This window comes from Thamnophis sirtalis, unplaced genomic scaffold (genome assembly GCF_051295495.1).
Source record: "Thamnophis sirtalis isolate CommonGarterSnake01/CBP01778 unplaced genomic scaffold, rThaSir2_p1.2 scaffold_4, whole genome shotgun sequence".
NCBI lineage: Eukaryota > Metazoa > Chordata > Lepidosauria > Squamata > Natricidae > Thamnophis > Thamnophis sirtalis.
This window is the reverse complement of record NW_028261384.1, coordinates 132,147,394-132,166,879: the sequence shown is the minus strand read 5'-3', so window position 1 is coordinate 132,166,879 and position 19,486 is coordinate 132,147,394. Positions and strand designations below refer to the sequence as shown.

Genomic DNA, 19,486 nt, shown 5'->3' with positions numbered 1-19,486 from the left:
ACAGTAGAATCCACGATATGAAAATCAACAAGTGCAAAAAGCATCCACATTTTGGTAGAATGGATGAAAAAAATTATTTGAATGCAATGCAATGCCATGGAGAGTGGAGAGTATTGTAGTATAGTGTAGTAGAGGAAAGACTAGACTAGACTAGACTAGACTAGACTAGACTAGACTAGACTAGAATAGAATAGAATAGAATAGAATAGAATAGAATAGAATATAGAATAGAATAGAATAGAATAGAATAGAATAGAATAGAATAGAATAGAATAGAATAGAATAGAATAGAATAGAATAGAATAGAATAGAATAGAGACTCCATGTGGAGTGGAGTGGAGTGGAGTGGAGTGGAGTGGAGTGGAGTGGAATAGAGGAGGGTAGGGTAGGGTAGGGTAGGGTAGGGTAGGGTAGGGTAGAGTAGAGTAGAGTAGAGTAGAGTAGAGTAGAGTAGGGTAGGGTAGGGTAGAGTAGAGTAGAGTGTCAGACCTGGAAGCCATATTTTATATTGGGACTTCAGGCCTGTCACATTTTCTGCTGTGGAAAAATGGGAGGGGGCATTATATGGAATATGGGAAATATATAGACTAAATAACATTGCTTTCTCAGAAAGTCACAGACAACTTGCCCTACACCTGGAGTGCTGTGACTAGGATGCAGCTCCAGCTGGGATGGTGCCTGATTGGACCATGTGATGGACATGTGGGTGCTGGGCAGGCACTTGAACTTTCACTTGGGTGGGGAAAACCTGGGAACTTTCAGATTCAGGTTTTCCCAGATGTGCAATATGACATCTCTAATAAAATGTAACTTTTACGAAACTCAAACCTCAGAGTCTTCTTTCATTGCGGGTGTTACTTGGAACCCTGTCATTAACCCAAATCTCTTTTTAAACTCAACCAGCTCATCAGAGCTCCGGGCTGCTGTCCAGCATCAACCAAAACCCGGGTGATATGAAGACTCAGGAAAGATGGCGGAAGACAAGAAAACCACTGAGGGAGCCACAGGCAATGGTTCAACAATTTATATTGAGACTATCTACTACTCTTCCCAATCCGTGATGGAAGTGGAAGAAGCTGCAGAGAGGGAGCACCAGCTTGGTGACTGACACAAAGAGCCAGCACTCAAGTGGGGCATGCAGCCAGACCTAACCCTGCAAAGCGAAGCTGTGGGAGTCACACCACTCCAGGAGATCATGTTGGAATCACAAAAAGGTGCACGACAGGCCCCGACCAATGAATGGAGAGTGCCAAAGACACTCCAAGCACTCCAGAGAATGGAGATTCCTGCCACTGTCACACAGCCTGTCAATGGGCTTTCTCTGGGAGCAGTTTGGCCAACTCAGTGTGAGCAATGCTACTCATCCCCTTGGTATTGAATAGCCCAGGTGGATGTTGGCACAGCCTACATTCACTTTCCTGGACGAAGACGTTGAAGCGCAACTAGGCGGAGCATCAGCTTCCTTTCACTCAGCACAGAGAGGCTCAGTCTACAGCCTCACACTTCAGGCCGGACCAACTGCAGTGATGGTCACTACAGGAATGCAGGTGACCCAACAATCGAGCCTACTGAACTACTGAACTAACCAGGCCAGGAGGTATGAAAGGTTCCCTCACCCGATGCCCTTTCAACCGCTCGAACCTTTCCAGTCACCAGTCATTGATTCGCTATAGATACTGGTCCAGTTGCAGCCACAACTTCAACCCCAGGCCATGTTCCTGCAACAGGTTCCAGTCCAACAGCAGAGGCCAGCCCAGCAACCAGTGCTGGCTCAGCAACAAGTCCCAACAGCCGCTCCACCTCCATGGTTCAAAGTGATGTTTGATGGGACTCCAGCGAGGCTAGCCTATTTTCTCAACCAAATCTGGGCTCACATTGATCAGTATTGAGATCAATACCCATACAATGGGGAATTGATCTCCGCTATAACTAATGACATGAATGAAGGAGGTAGAATGGATAGTGGAAATTCATGATGAAGAAGCCCCTGATCTGGAAGATGCTGATGAGTTTGTCCAACTGATGCAGTGTCAGTTCAAGGACATGGCCCATCAAGTGGAAGCCGAGTTCCAGATAAAGGTGCTGAAGAAAGCCGGCCCACCTCTGAAAGATTTAATTTAGAGGTTTCTGAGACTAGCCAGGAAACTAAGGACCTACCCAGAATGCTTCATAGTACACCATTTCAAGGAGATCCTCACTCATAACTCGGGCAAGCCAGCGGCATCAGGAGGGTATTAGAAGGCATATAGGCCTGGTAAACAAAGCTGTCGCAATGGACCTGGAAGTCCATCCCCAAAGGAAGCCAACCATGGACAAGCAAGCGAGGAGAACACTGGGGTGCTTAGTCCAAGTGAAGAAAGTCAAAGCACTCCTTCCACACAGATAGGGACTGCGAAATGTTACCAATCTGACCAGCATGGATATGGGGCTTCCAAATGCCTGGCCCTGGCCCTGGACAAGGAGAACCCTGCAGAAGCCATCCAATAAAGGATGACTCACCAAACAGGCTGTAGAGGTTCTTCTCCTTCCCAACAAAGTTGAGGGAACTTCAGCCACAGAGGCTCCTCTAGTACGGGCAGGACTAGACATGGGCTGCACTCGATGCCTAATCAGCCTCCGCATAGTTGAGCAGCTAGGCGTAAGCAGGTGGTCCCTAGTGCTCCCCATTCACTTTGAGCAGGTCAATGGGACACTAAACAGCATGGGCCCTGCCACATTGGTCACCAAACTTGTTAGACTGGAGATGGGTTAATACCAAGAACTCATCTGATTTGTCCTAGCCCCAAAAATGACTGAAACAATTATATTAGGGCTCACATGCAGTGATGTGCGGTGAGGCTTATGGCTGCTGAGGCACTGACGCAGTGGTGAGTTTCAAATTTCTTTAGAACCTCTTCTGTAGGTGTGGCCTGCTTTGTGGGAGTCACTGGGTGGGAGTGGCTTACCGGCCATGTGACTGGGTGGGGGTGGAAAATGTGGTGAAACTCACTTAACAACGCTCTTGCTTATCTTGCTTAACAACCAAAATTTTGGGCTAAAGTGTGATCAGAATTTTTATTTATTCCTTCCTTCCTTCCTTCCTTCCTTCTTTCTTTCCTTCTTGCGTCTCTCTGCCCAATTTATTTTCTTTCCCTTCCTTCCCTCCTTCCTTCCTTCCTTCCTTCCTTCCTTCTTTCTTATCTCTCTCTCTCTACAACTTTCTTTCTCTTTCTCATTCTTTCTTTCTCTCTCTCTCTCTCACACACACAAACACACACCATTTCCCTCATGTCTGCCACTGACAGCTCTCAAAGAGAAGGAAGGACTCCTGCCTTGGGAAGGGGTTGGACTAGATTACCTCCATATTTCCTTATATGCCCCTAGGTCTACTCTACACGTGTATGTTCAGCTCTGTGCCAGTTGAAACTGTTTTGCGTTTGTGTGTGACACACTCTAAAATATTTAGATACAAAATGTAGCCCAGGAGCAGTAGCTGCCGCCATCGCTCACTAGCCCTCAGACAGGTGGCAACAGCGATGGCAGCCAAGCAGGGGGAACCCTTTTCCAAAATGTGATATCTCATATATCTTACCATCACGTAGAGAATAGTAAGCTGCAATAATGTATGTCTTACATTATGTCTCTAAGCCCCAGATATACTCGATGACCCCACGTGAAATGGAGGAATTGTAAAAGTTCATTGACAAAAACTTAAAAAGGGGTTTCATACAACCAGCTAGGTCACAAGTGGCCACACCTATATTGTTCAGAGAAAAGAAAGATGGCTCCTTTTATTTATGTGTGAATTACAAAAACCTTAATGGAATTTGCGTGGAAAATGTATACCCCCTGCCACTCATGAATGATATGTTAGCCCACTTGGAGAAGGAGAGAATTTTTACCAAATTGGACCTAAGGGAGGCCTACTACAGAGTCAGAATCAAAGAAGGGGATGAGTGAAAAACTGCTTTCAACTGCTCTTTGGGATGCTTCCAATTCAGATCTTTAGGAGGCACCAGCAGTTTTTATGCAATTAATAAATGAAGTTTTGCATGAGCGCCTGTACAAGAGTGTGTTAGTTTATCTTGACGACATCCTTATCTGCACAGAAACAAATGAGGAACACGTGACTTTGGTCTGCTGAGTCTTCAAGAAACTCCAAGCCGGTGAACTTTATGTGAAATTCTCTAAATGTGAATTTCTTCAGGAGAAGATCGATTGCCTGGGATACAGTATCTCCCCCAAAGGCATCGAGATGGACCCAGCAAAAGTCCTGGCCGTTCCTGATTGGGAGCCCCCTCGTATACCCAAGCAATTGCAAAGTTTTCTGGGATTTGCAAAGTTTTATCGTCAATTTATTCCCTCGTTCACTAACATCACTCTGCCCATTACAAATCTTCTAAAATCTAAAGGAGAAGCAAAACCTAGGGCGGGGAAGCCTTTGAAGTGGACTATGGAGTGACAAGCCGCTTTCGAGAAATTAAAGTGACTCTTTGCAGCAGAGCCAGTTTTGAAAAACCTTGATATAGATGCTCTATTCATGGTACAAGCTGATGCCAGTGACATTGCGGTGGGGGCAGTATTACTTCAAACAAACGCTGACGGAAAATTGCAACTGTGTGCTTACACCTCATGTAAGCTTACAGTGACAGAAAGGAGATGGGCCATATGGGAGAAGGAAGCTTTTGCTGTTAGATGGGCTAGCATGGTGACATTTCCTGGAAGGGGCAAAACACCCTTTTGAAGTATGGACTGATCATAAAAATTTAGAAACGTTAAAGACCTCACGAAAACTGTCACCTAAACAATTGCATTGGGCACAACACTTCAACTGGTTCAATTTTACCCTGAAATACATCCTGGGGGGGGGGAGAACTTTATGGGTGATGCCTTGTCCAGGCTTCCCCAGTACAACAGCTCGAAACTGAGCGTGGTTCATCCGGTCATTCCAGCTAGAAATATTGCTGCCCCAATGATTATTAGAAGCCAAGGCCTAGTAGACTTGGATGTAACTATGGACCTAATGAACAAACTCAAAGACGACCTGGAATCCAATGACTGGTTCAAGGAACATTCTAATGAATGCACCATGAAAGATGGACTGGCATGGGTAGGAGCTAAACTGTATGTTCCAGCTAACCTGAAACCAGTCGTACTTCAATGGGCCCACAATTCAAGAATGGCAGACCATTTTGGATTTGTAAAGTCTTTGCATCTGATTAAGCGGCAATTTTGGTGGCCTTCATTGAAAAAAGACATTGAATCCTACATAGCCAGTTGTCCCGTCTGTGCAGCAGCAAAAAGACCACCGGGGAAGCCCCAGGGTCTCCTCCAAAGTGTTACCCATCCTGGGGCCCCATGGAAAGAGATATCAATGGATTTTATTGTCAAGTTACCAGAAAGTCTGGGGAATACCATTATTTGGGTTATCACTGGTCTGTTTTCCAAACAGGTTCATTTTGTGCCACGTTCCAAGATCCCATCAGTGAAGTTGTTGGCTAAATTGTTTATTTCACATGTATATAGGTTGCATGGCATGCCTGAATGCATTATTTCAGACAGGAGGTTCCAATTAACCTCCCTTTTTTTGAAAGAGTTCCTGAAATTGATTGGCTCTGCCCAGGAGCTAAGCTCCATCCACCATCCTCAAACTAATGGGGCTTATGAACAGAGTAACTCGGTTTTGGAGCATTACCTCTGATGTTTCATCAATTATCAACAGGATAGTTGGGCTGAACTGTTACCACACGCAGAGGTGGCGTATAATAATTCAGTACACAGCAGTACCAGCATGACCCCTTTTAAAGTTGGGTCAAGACTTTGTGCCAATTCCTGAATTGTCTCAGGACAAACCACAAATTTTGTCCTTGTCTGAATGGAGTGATCAACTTTGGCAGTTTTGGCCCATTACCCGCAAAGCGTTAGATGCATCAGGCTCACAAATGACAAGTGGATAAAAAAGGGTTCAGCCGAAAGAGTACAAAGTTGGGGTTAGAGTGTTTTTGTCCAACAAGTTTCTGCAAACCACCCACACCAGTTATCCTGATAAGCCTTGATTTTATAATAGTTGTATATGCTATAATGTTATTTTGCATTGTTTTTCCTCTTTCTTTTCCTGCAGGAATGATATCTCTTTCTAAAGGAGGGCCGAATGTCAGCCTCTGTTTTGGTTACTTGCTTACAGCTGTTTTCCTACGCTTGTTTACTATCGGATGCCATGGGAAGGGGGGGGCATGATATTGTTGTAGAAAGTATTATTGGGGAAGGGAATAATATTGTACTGGAGGAATCTTGTTCTCACCATCTTCTGTGCATGCTGGTGGCTGATGTTTGGACTTGGTCACATACCAACTTGATGAGGCTGTTTGAAGACGCACTCCACATGACACCTTAGGGAGTTGAAGATTGGACACTTGGTTGGGGAATTAGTGGGGAGGGTGCTGGGTAAACGTTTGAAATGTATTTGTTCCTACCCTTCTGGCTCAGATCTTGCTTTCTTTTTAGCTGCTTTCACTTCATATCTAATAAAACTACGTTATCTCTATTAACATGGAATTGAGCTTTTTCTTTCTTGGATATTGAAGGAGGCATGCCTGACAGTGCCAGTGTGGAAGATCTGCAACATCTACATATCAGGCAAATGGAGATATTCATTAAAACTTTCTCTTCATGAGCTGATGTTTATCGTTCAGTTCAGGTCTCATCACAATGATAAAACACTTGGGAAGAAAGATGCACACCAATAAGCCAGCACTGGAGGAGATCATGGAGAAGATCTCCACAGCCAATGTATATTTTCCCCTTGTGCTTAGATAGGTTGGGATAAAACACAGCCAAACACTGCAGAACACCAACATGCTGAAGGTGATGAATTTGGCTTCATTGAAACTGTCAGGTAACTTCCTAGCTAGGAAAGCAGCAGAGAAACTAGCCAGAGCAAGGAAACCCATAAAGCCCAAAACACAGTAGAACATGACCGAGTCTTCATTGCACTCAAGGATAAGTTCTTCAGATATTGAGTGTGCATCAAAGTCTGGGTATGGTGGTGATTTTATCAGCCACACAGCACAAATACACATTTGAGCAAGGCAGCAGGATAGAAGAATGAAACTGACCATTCTTCCCCCCACCCATTTCCTCAATCTGGAACCAGGTTTGGTGGCCATGAATGCTAGAACCACAACAAACGTTTTGGCCAAGACACTAGAAACTGCCACTGAAAAGATGAGTCCAAATGCTGGCTGTCGAAGGAGACACACAATTGTATTGGGTCTCCCAACAAATAGAAAGACACAAAGGAAAGAGAGGAGGAGGGAAACTAAAAGAATGTAGGTGAGATTCCGGTTGTTGGCTTTGACAATGGGAGTGTCTTTGTGTTTCATGAAGATTGTGATGACCAAAGTTGTCATGAAAGAAAAGCAAAGGGAAAGAACGGTCAGACTGATTCCCAAGGGTTCTTCATAGGACAAGAAAGTGATCCGCTTTGGAATACACATATTTTTGCCAGGATTTGGATATTGATCTTCTGGACATGGAGAGCAGTCATCCCTATCTGAAAAAGGACACATGGATTGGAATTGATAGAGTGGATTATAGACAGTGTTGTAATTCATGGTTTAATCCCATTAGATTTAGAAATTTCTTACCCTTCTCCTTTGATATTTTCCCCTCTGGACACAGACGGCAACCATAGCAGCAAAACGTCTCCCCTTCTATCTTTTCCTTGCTGTATCCTGTTTCACAGGGATCATTGCACAGAGATAAAGGCAATGCCTGTCAGTGGATGAAGGAGAATATTTTAAGATACAGAAGAAAAAAGAAGTTTGGAGAGATATTGTGACTGTGGAATCAAATGCATAAAAATGGATTGATAAGTAGAAGTAATGTGATTACATCATTTTGTGATCTAATTGATCTGAAATAATCATTCAAATATCATTTTTGGGGTGGTGAAAGATGTTTTTCTCAATTTCTTAATTTTGCAGTCACCAGAGTGATTAAATTTAATAGAGTGGATTGTAGCTTTCACTTCAAAACCATGCATTGCTAACAAAGGGCCAAAGTAATGAGTACAATATCCTATGCCAGGGATGTCAAATTCGATTGAGGATTGCATCAGAGTTGTGTTTACCTGAGGGGGGCATATCCAGGTGAACGTGGCCAGAGTTGCCATAGCCAGATTGATGTCACTCGTGTCTAGGGCACCTGTGGTGGTCTGGGTGCCTCCCCCCAGGTTCTGTTTTAGGCTTGGACAGCCACCTGCAGCGCTCTGCCAGTGAAAATGGGTGTGGCCACCTTGAGCTCCTTATTCGCTGGCAGAGGAACTGCAGGCTGGTCTTCCACTGTTTCAAGGGTGGGACAGAACTTTCATCAATAAATATATTTTTATGCTACATAACTGAGACAGACCAATCTACATTAGACAGCTAACCTGATTAAAGCCTATTGGCCATGTGATGGAATCTACAGAAATATTGAAGAACTTGTCTGCTGGAGCTATGGGGTCGATCATCCCAACTTTGATCCTATGAAAGGATTGATTTGGAAATGTGACCCAATTGATAATATCATATCCACCAATGAATTCTCCTTTTTCATCAAAAGAGATCTTCTCACCAACACTGTTGTTGAATCTGACACTTCTCAGAAAAGAATGAACCTGTAAAACAGGGACAGCCAGTGAGGGAGAAAAAGAGGAAAGAAGAGGGGAGAAACAATGTATATTTTCAAAATATATGCATGGATGTTTTGATAAAGAAAATATAATTTTTTTATTTTACCTGTAGAATCAAACAAATAACATAACCATCATTCCAACGCAGAGGTAAAATATCACATTACTGAAATGAAATTCATATAAAATTGCAAAATTTTAAAATAAACTATGTAGTTTAATTGGTAAACCTCTTAAAACAAATGATTTCTGATAAATATATGCAAAATAATAAGACGTATACAAGCAGTGGTGGAATTCAAATAATTTAACAACGGGTTCTCTTCCCTAATAATTTCTTCCAACAACTAGTTCATCAAACTGCTCAGAAAGTAGAGAAGGGAACAGGGGGATCAACTGTATTGGACTTCATTCTCACTAAGAGAGATGAAATGATAGAATGTGTTGAAACTGCAGGAACCTTGAGGGCAAGTGATCACGCAATATTGGAATTTAACATTTTGCGGGCACAAGTAGAACAAAGTCAAAGTGGAATCTTGGACTTTTAAGAGACCTAATTTCAATAAATTTATAGATAGTTTGGGAAGGATTCCATGGATGGGAATCCTCAAGTGGAAAACAACTGAAGAAGCATGGAAAATTTTGAAAAGTGAAATTATAAAAGCCCAGTCTAGTGCAATACCAATGAAGAAGAAAAATAACAGCTCCCATAAGAAACCAGCATGGCTGCATAAAGAACTCTCTGACAAATTGAAAGACGAAAAGGACAAGTATAAAAAGATGAAAGAGAGGCCCATAACTAAGGTAGAATATTAGCAAATAGCCTGAGCCTTTAAAGATGAAATGTGGAAAGCTAAGGCTCACAAAGGAGAAAGGCTTGCTACAAAAGTAAAAAATAATAACAAAAAAAAGCTTCTTCCAACATGTTAAAAACAAGAAAAAGATCAAGGAACCAATTGGTCCATTGCTGGGAGAAAGTGGCAAGAAGGTGAAAAGCAACAGGGAGAAAGCAGAACTATTTCATAGCTCATTTTTTTCATCTGTCTTTACACAAATGAGAAAAACAGTCCAATCTATCAAAACAGCACTACAAAAAACACATTAGGAACACAAGTTAAAATAGGGAAGAAAATGGTAAATGAACACCTGTCTCCCTAGACGAATTCAAATCACCAGGACCAAATGGATTACATCCCAAGGTTCTGAAGGAACTGGTAGATGAGATCTCACAATGCGAACTATATCTTTCAAAGATTCTGGAGCACTGGGGAACTGCCAGAGGACTGGAAAAGAGCTGATATAGTTTCCATTTTCAAAAAAAGGAAAACAAATAGATCCAGGAAACCTCAGACCTATCAGCCTGACCTCAAAACCAGGGAACATTCTGGAAGAGATAATCAAGCAATGAATCAACAAACACCTAGATGCCAATAAAGTAATAACCAAAAGCCAACATGGGTTTGTCAAAAACAGATCATGCCAAACTAATGTTATTGCATTCTTCGACAAAGTGACAAAATTAGTGGACCAGAGGAATGCTGTTGATATCATTTACTTGGATTTTAGTAAAGCATTTGATAAAGTAGACATAACCTACTACTAGATAAAGTAGAAAAATGTGGGTTAGACAGGATGGTGACCAATCGCCCTCAACATGTAGTCTTCAATGGAACTGCCTCTATATGGAGGGAAGTATGCAGTAGTAAGGTGGGCTAAAAGGCCCAATTATGATCCACAGTTCTACAGGCCATGTTTAATATCAAATACTCTGATTAAAGCTGAGGTTTTGCACCATTAAGCAGAAAACAATTGCTGACAGTTGCTGAAGGAGCAATAAATATTTTTACACATCTGGGAACAAGTCGACCCAGACAGGGAGTTTCCTGTCATCTTGCAAGATGTGTCCTGTTTATGTCACCCATGATCTATAAGGTGCTGACCATGTATATTTTAAGAATAGTAACTGTTGGCCATCTGGCATAGACAGTTTTTGGTTCCTCTCATTACCTTATATGCTTAAACACTGCCTCTATAGATGATGACGTAAAGTACACTATAAATGTATGGCTTTAAGAACCCTTCGGGGTTCAAACTCTTGATGCTTATTTTGGCATGTTTGAACCTGCGCATTCAATAAACTTTTCCTATATTGCATCGCTTGGCTTCATTGTCTCTTAATTCTACTGCAGTAGAGTACCCCAAGGCTCTGTTTTAGGACCAGTATCTTCAACATCTTCATCAATGATTTGGACGAGGGGATAAAATTTGGAGTTACTTCAAATTTTCAGATGACACCAAGCTGACAGGAATAGCCAACACTCCAGAAAAAAGGCTTACGATACATAAACATCTTGACAGACTTGAACATTGGGCGCTATCTAACAAAATGAAATTCAATGGTGAAAAAAGAAAGGTTCTACATTTAGGCAAGAAAAACAAAATCCACAGGTACAGTATAGGCAGTACCTTGCTCAATAGTAGTAATTGTGAGAGGGTTCGGTTCTCCCAAAGTGGTGCAAACTGGCTGAATCCCACCACTGCTAAGGCTATAAAAGTTTAATACTATGGTATTCTTACTTGGAAAAAAACTTATACTTGCTGTAGCTATACTAAAGTGTTCTGACCCCTAGTGAATACATTGATTCCTGCAACAGACATGTGCACAATCAGTCCTTTTATAGCCTTGAGAGGAGCCTAATTACCACCAGCTGAGTGCAATTATCTCCTTTAACTCCGTAACTGTTCCTTACGCCTATTAGCTCTCCGTTGCCTGGAATCCAGGAACACCTCCCTTGTCTCCTCCCCACTGCTCCAATGCATGACGTCTGGATCACACTTCCTTGTCTCCTCCCCACTGGTCCAAGGCTCAGGCACCTCCTGGTGTCCAACCAGCATCTCTGCGCCTTGCTCGGAGTTGGAACCCTGTCCAGGGTACTCCACATCCTCCAGAGCCGACTCATAGGGACCCTCGCTGTCAGAGTCTGGTGGCAGCTCCAACGGTGCCTGCTGGGCCACAACACTAAAGTTAGATTTTAATTATTGCAGCTGTGATCCAACAACCTAAAAGCAATGTACTAACAAAATAAAACAAAAATGTGACTGAAAGGTCTATATTTATGGATCTATGTACACACACACAGACACACACACACATAGAGAGACCTTTCCAGGAACATTATGTTTTATGATTAAAAGTATGATCATATTTTCAACAATAGAAAAAAACCTGGGTCATAATAAATGTGAATATTCCAAACAAAGTATCTAGAAAAAAACACAACTTCAACATATCATGTAGAAGGAGTAGAACACTTCTTCCTTTAACTTATAGATGTCAGAGTAATTGAATATAGTAAGTATTTTGTTAGATAGGGCCCAGTGCTCCAATCTTTCAAGATCCATCTGATTCTTGAGTCTATCATCTAGGCTGTTGGTTAATCCTTCTGGTTCAGCATCATCTGAAAATTTGATAAATTCCCCTTCCATTCCCTCATCTAAGTCATTTATGAAAATATTGAAGAGTACTGGGCTTACGGCAGAACCTTGTGGTACCCTACTGCTTATTACCTTCCATGTAGATGTAGTACCATTAAGGGCTACTTGTTGAGTACGGTTTGTCAGCCAGTTACAAATCCATCTGATGGTGAAGCTATCTATCTCACTTTTTCCAAGCTTACCAAGAAGTAGGTTGTGGTCTACTTTGTCAAACACCTTGCTGAAGTCTAAGTATATTATGTCCACAGTATTTTGCTGGCCTACTAATTTAGTCACTATGTTGAAGAATGCAATAAAATTGGCTTGGAATTATCTGTTTATAACAAACCCATTTTGACTTCTAGTTATTACTTTACTCCATTCTAGATGTTGGCAAATCTGCGTTTTTTTTATTATATTTTCCAGTATCTTTCCAGGTGTTGATGATAGACTGATTGGTCTGTACTTTCTTGGGTTTCTTTTTCCCCCTCCTTTTTTGAAGATGGGAACTCAGCTCTTTTCCAATCCTCTGGTAGTTCCCTGGTGCTCCAGATATGGTAGATCTGAGGTGACATCTTCCAACTCCTTTAGAACTCTGGGATGTAATCCATCAGGTCCCGGCTGATTGTTTCATTGATTTTTTTCTTGTTATTTACATGTTGGGAGAAACTTTTTTAAAATTATCTTTGACTTTTGTTGCAAGTCTTTCTTCATTCTTAACCTTTGCTTTCCTGACTTCATCTTTGCAGATTCTGGCTATCTGCTGATATTCTTCCTTAATTATGTGTCCTTCTTTTCATCTTTGTACTTTTCTTTTTTGTCTTTCAATTTGTCAGAGAGATCTTTTTGCAGCCATGCTGGTTTCTTCTCAGATTACTTGTTTTTCTTTTTCAGCAGTATTGGGTTGGACTGGGATTTTATGACCATATTTTTCAGAGTTTCCCAAGCTTCTTAAGTTGTTCCCTCTTAAGGATTTTTATCCAAGGAATCTTTCCCAAGTTCTCTCTGAGCTTGTGAATTAATACTGTTACCAAGACATTTTTGGGCTTGATAGGCAATTAATTGCATGGACAAAAACACATTCTAAGTATTTTAATTTGTAAATTCAATGCTATATCTCACTCTTCTGACCTGGCTCCCAAACAAAACTAGCCGTCTGTATTTAACTAAACCTTCTCTTTATTAGGAGCACCAGCAGGCCTAGCAAAGAGTCTCTCTCTCTCTCACACACACACACACACACACACATACAAACAGACAGCAAATGAACAAAGTCTCTAAGTCCTTGCTCCCTTTCCTCCTGAAATGGCCCCAACACACCAGGAGTCAGTCAGTCAGTCAGTCTCTCTCTCTCTCTCTCTCTCTCTCTCTCTCTCTCTCTCCCTCCCTCCCGCCCTCCCTCCCTCCCTCTCCCCACAGTTGCAAAGGAAGTCCTGGAAGTTGTCCTCACTTTTTCCAGCAGCAGACACACAAATACACACACAAATTCAGAAGGCACTGCAGATTCCAAGAAGAATTCTGATAAATTCCAGACAGGATTCAGAAGTTCAGGCTATCAGTGGCTGACCAACAGGGCGTTGAATAGTTGTCTGCCACACCTATTTGTTATTGCCCCCTTCTTTTCATCCCCAGAGCTAGGGTGGGGCTTAGCTATCAATGTGGACTATTCTGTTCCAAGGACTGGCCCATAGATTCCTGCTGCTCTCCTCTTCTCTGCCTTCTGTGCATCTGAACATCCGGCACTGGAACCAGTATTGGACCTGGGTACTTGAGAGACCGCCTGCTGCCAATTACCTCCCAAAGACCCATTAGATCACACAGGGCCAGCCTCCTCCGGGTTCCATCCACCAGCCAATGCCATCTGGCTATGACCCGGGGGAGGGCCTTATCTGTTGCAGCTCCGGCCCTTTGGAATGAACTCCCCGTGGAGATTCGGACCTTCACCTCTTTCCTGCTTTCCGAAAAGCTGTTAAAACCTGGCTGTGTCAGCAGGCCTGGGGTTGATGAGCTCCCCTCCCCTCTCAACAGGTGTGGTTGTTGGTCATTTTAATATGTTTATTTTGTACTTGTATATTTCCCCTTCCCGTTTAAGTTGTTCGCCGCCCTGAGTCCCTTTTAGGGAATAGGGCGGCATATAAATAAAATAAAACTTAAACTTAAACTTAAACTCTTCTTCCTCATCAGTCACCTCTGGGGGCTGTTGAGACTCCCTCTGAGGGCTGATGGATGGCCCAGGCTCAGTCTCTGTCTCCATCTCTGACAGCTCCATTCCCTCTTCCCTAAGAGCCGAGGTGGCGCAGTGGTTAGAGTGCTGTACTGCAGCCACTTCAGCTGACTGTTATCTGCAGTTCGGCTGTTCAAATCTCACCGGCTCAGGGTTGACTCAGTCGTCCATCCTTCTGAGATGGGTGAAATGAGGACCCACACTGTGGGGGCAATATGCTGACTCTGTAAACCGCTTAGAGAGGGCTGAAAGCCCTATGAAGCGGTGTATAAGTCTAACTGCTATTGCTATCTCCCCCCTGAGATTGCCTTGATGCCTCTCACGTCTCCTCCTCATCTGATTCAACTGCAGGAGGGGCCAGTGGCAGACAGCCCGCAACACTCACTTTTAGATCTAATTTCAAACCACCTAAAGAATATTGCAGACTGATCTTGAAACTACAGCTATGGTAGTTTCTTACCTGCCACCACATTTGAATATGAAACGGTTTCCTTCCTTTTTTCACTCTTGTTGCGTCCCTGGATTTGGATAAATACAGAGATTGCAAAGCGTGTGCCACAGCATAGACTGCATTGTAAATATTGTAACTCTGGCCACTAATGCGTGTTTCAAACACAGATGTAGGAAGGGACCCAAGCTTCTCCTGTCCGGTACAAGTTGCCTCGGATGTCTCTGTTTTTGAACTAGAGAAGAAACAGTCAAATGCCTGTTCCCAGAAATCTTTCCGAAAATGATCATGATCGTCATTATTTGGACTTAGATTGTGAAGAAATTCCTGGAAATCCTGGACTTCTTTTGTGTGAACTGCAAAGGATAAAGCCCCGTGTAGGAAATGGATGTCCCAAGTTTTTTGAAGGGAAAGTGAAGTGTAATCAGCCTGAGCATTTATAAGCCAGATCTTTGGCTTCTTTGGTATGTCTTCCACTTCTGAAAACCGGAGGAAAGTTCTCAGATCTGTCATGGTCTGAATTTTACCATATACGATTATCACATTGGCTTTGCTCTTCATGAGAACATGGTATATCAGTTCTCCTTCCTCCATAGCATCAGTAAAATCACTGTAAAAATCTATGTTTGGTAACTCTTCTATAAATTCAGTGCAGATGCCATACTCGGAAAAGATAGGGACCACATCCTGGACAAATTTCTCTGCTTTCTCGTCCTTGGCTACAAGAATCCCAACCCAAATCCATCTTAAATACTTCAATAGGTCCATGAGGCCCTTAAGTTCGTGGGATTCATCTGGAAACATTTGCTGGACGAAAACTGCTTGTCTCTTTCTCCATGTCTGCAGCAGAGCCATAGGTCAACTAAAAGAAGATAAACATATGCAAATGGAAAGATGTAAGTGAACCAGAGATGGTATGCAATTGGTTGGACTGGTTCACCCGAACCAGTAGCAGAAATCATGGGTGTCCTCATCCACCCACCCAGGCTCTAAAGCATCCCATTTAGACCCTTTTTTCGCCAAAAGCACATGCATGCACACTCGCATTTGTGAACTGGTAGGGAAGATAAGTGAACCTCTGAAAATGTGTACATTCATTTGGGTCTCTTGGTGGCCTTGAGCTTATCTAATGAAACATCATGCAACTAGTTGGATTTATTTAGGAAAATCAACCAAGATGTCATATTTAAGGTAATAGGAAATGCACTTTTGTGGAAATAGTCTGATTATGAATTTTTCAAATTCGAACCTCATTTCAGTATCCAGAATTGGTGAATAAGACCTTGGAGGTCTTCTAGTCCAACCCCCTGCACAAGCAGGAAACCCTGTACCATTTCAGATACAAATGGTTGTTTAATCTCTTCTTAAAAACCTCCAACACTGGAGCACCTCTGGAAGCAAGCTTTTCCACTGGTTAATTGTGCTGACTGAAAGGGACATTTCTCCTTAGTTCTAGGTTGGTTTTCTCTTTGATTAGTTTCCATCCATTCCTTCTTGTCCTGCTTTGGAGAGTAGGTAAGACTCATCTTCTCTATTGCATCCCCTTAGATATTGAAAGAAGGTAACTAACAATCTGAATATATTGGTGCAGATAACTAATAATCTGAATTGGTTCTCCACACGTCATCTTTAGTGACGGATAGAAACCAGATTACGAATTTCCTGCCTCGGAGGAAAAGAGCACGTCTTTCTCCTTCTGTCCTGGCCACTTTTTACAGAGGCACAATTGAGAGCATTTTAACAAACTGCATCCCTGTTTGGTTTGGTGGCAGCAGTACAGATAGAAAGCCCCTACAGAGATTGATAAAGACAGCGGAGAAGATTATAGGAAGCTCACTTCCTGTTATTTAGCATACTCCTTATAAGAACTATGTGCTTATTCCTTAAAGTATTGTTAGAGACCCCACACACCCACTTTATGGTCTGTTTCTCTTGCTCCACTCTGGGAGGAGGCTTTGAAGTGTTTCTAGGAGGAGTACCAGATTCTGTAACAGCTTTGTTCCCTGTGCTATCCGTCTGGCAAACTCACAAGATTGAATGGGTTTCTCTCTTTTTTTGCCATTTACATGTATACATCCAAACTAGACTGTGTTGTTTCCTTGTGTCATATAATATATGTGATTCTATGCATAATTTTATATTCATTTAATTATTTTGTCTGTTTGTGCAGTGTATATTGGAAGCAGTGACCCTTCATATGCAACAAAATTTCATTTTAATATATACCAATTAGAGTTCATTCAAAGTGATAATAAAGATATTCTAGAGCCTAATCTAAACATGCTATCATGTCACTCCCAATCATTCTTTTCATTAAATGAGCTGTCTCCATTTTCACTTCATATGTTTTAGCCTCCAGTCCCCTAATATCTTTGTTGCTCTTCTCTGCTTCCCTTTCAGGAGTCCCAACATCATTTTTATATTGTGGCACCAATGTTTAGCCATGTCAAATATCCCCACCGTCTGTTCAAAGTGATGAATACTCATGCTGCTCTTGTAGTCCTAGCAAGCAAAAAAATATATATATCTAAGAATCTGAAAGTTGTCTCCTTTTTTAAAAAAAAGAGAAAATGCATGCAGACTTCTGGGGAAATATGACAATATAACAATGTATATCTTTTGCACCTCTTACCTGAGGAACTTTGTAGATGCACAGCACAGATGCCATGTGAAGAGAGATATCAGGTCCCCCAATTACGGCGGCCAAAAGTTTTGGGACCCCACACTTGTAGTTAGGGATGAGCTTCCCGTGAGTGAAAGGCAGCAGCATTGCAGCAAAGTAAGTCCAGCTTGGACTGAAATGGCTGTTAAAAATGTGGAAGCCCAGCGTGACATTGGGTAGGATCTGGGGATTTTCATTGATCTCTTTTAGAGAAAATGCTAAGGCCAGGACATGCTGGTAATTCTGATAAAATACTCTGTAAAGAATTTTAAGAACAGCCTGTTTCACATCATGGCATTTGCAATCCTTCAGTATCCAACACGTTTAATGGACTGGGTTTTAGTGTCATATTTTCACTATTCAGCTAAGATCCTGGATAATGCAAAGCATATCACCAGTTCATATCTACCCCTACAGGAACTGGAGTTATTTATAAGGCAAACATTGGCTTGAAATTAGAAGCATTATTTCTGAAAACACGAATAAAGGTCCTGTTTCAAACCTCAGCTTTTAAAAATGTCTTACATTGCAGGACAAAATTGCAGAATTTTGGTACCAGAAATATCAAATGAAAAAAATCTTCATGGGAAATATATAACCATCCCCAAATCATAGAATTAGTTACATCTTCATAAATTAAGCCATTCATATCTCTATGGCTATAAGTATTTACATGTGATTTATTATACACATTTTTCAATTTAATTTGGAGTTTCCGCATTAGTTAAATATAACTCCACCTTAAAAAAGCAGTGTCCAATATCTAAGAGGCTGTCACAAAGAAGAGGAGGTCAATCTATTTTTCAAAGCACCTGAAGGCTGAACAAGAAGAAATGGATGGAAATCAAGGAGACAAGCAACTTAGAAATTACGAACAATTAATCAGTGGAATGAATTCTAATTAGAGGAAAACATTTGAAACATTGTATTATTTAACAGCAAGGTCCAGAACTTGACAATGAATGGATGAGGTACTTACATAAGTCCATCCTGAACTGCCTGAGAAGGATGTTGACTGAAATCAATGGGAATAGAAAATGTAAACATTGCAGAAATAATGCCAGCAATGTTGATGTCTCCAAGCTGATGGTAGGTGTAACGTAAAGGAAGAGGATCTTCATAGCCACATTGAAGGCTAGGATCCTTGTACACCACTTGAGGCATTACTATTAAGAGCAACTCCATGAAAACTAACATCTTCCATGAATGTCTTCTTTCTGTGTAGGAATGTCTTTGTCGGCCAGAAGATCTTTGAAGTAGATCAGACCAACCTGTCTTCTTGAGATGTTTTTCAGACACAAATAGAGAATGCAACATACTTTCAAATCAACACACAGAGCTCTGTGGGGCTCTGAGCCATGTGATGGAATATCATGGGGACAATAAATAGCATCCTTCAAAGTCAGTTCCTCCATTTTCCATAGGATTCCCCTAGGATTTGGAGGATAGAAACTGGCTAATTTGATAATGATAGAGAGACAGTCACATATGTGAATATCTTCAAAATATGTAAGGACATCCTGAGGCAGGAAGGCTGGAGTCACAAGACAAAAACAAAATCATTGTACCCATAATTGAAGATACATATGTAAATAGTTCTATTCTATTCTATTCTATTCTATTCTACTCTACTCTACTCTACTCTACTTTTCTTTTCTATTCTAACAGAATTAAATAAAACTGCATTCCGGCTCACATTTTTTTTAATTTTTAAATTAATAATATGATTTGGCCCTTACCAAAGCTGAGTTTTTCCTCTCTCCTCTGAAGCACACCCCGCCCAACGTAAGCATTCTCAAGAAGACATGATTCGCTGCTTCCAGATCAGGAGGCAGAAGAATTAGTGCTTCTTTTGCATCTGAACTTTTTTGCCTTTTAACTCTTTCTTAACTTTTAGAAGGCGAAAAATTGCTTATGGAAAGGAGGCCCTGAGTTCTCTTGCCTCCTGCTTTGGTTAACACTTAGCAGACAGCAAGCCACTGTGACCTGGAATCTGGTAGCAACAATCTTGGCTTTAATTATTTT

The 19,486-nt window shown here is 41.7% G+C and overlaps 1 protein-coding gene across 1 annotated transcript; it reads right to left on the bottom strand.

Annotated features, from left to right (window-relative positions):
* Positions 1-6,632: 6,632 nt before the first annotated feature.
* Positions 6,633-18,625, bottom strand: LOC148046669 (vomeronasal type-2 receptor 26-like). Its single transcript, XM_087714874.1, has 6 exons — positions 18,441-18,625; positions 17,432-17,717; positions 14,812-15,639; positions 8,411-8,638; positions 7,616-7,752; positions 6,633-7,527 (listed from the first exon to the last, which is right to left on the bottom strand). The coding sequence occupies exons 1-6, from the start codon at positions 18,623-18,625 to the stop codon at positions 6,633-6,635; spliced, it is 2,559 nt and encodes an 852-aa protein (XP_087571000.1).
* Between the last annotated feature and the right edge of the window lie 861 nt (positions 18,626-19,486).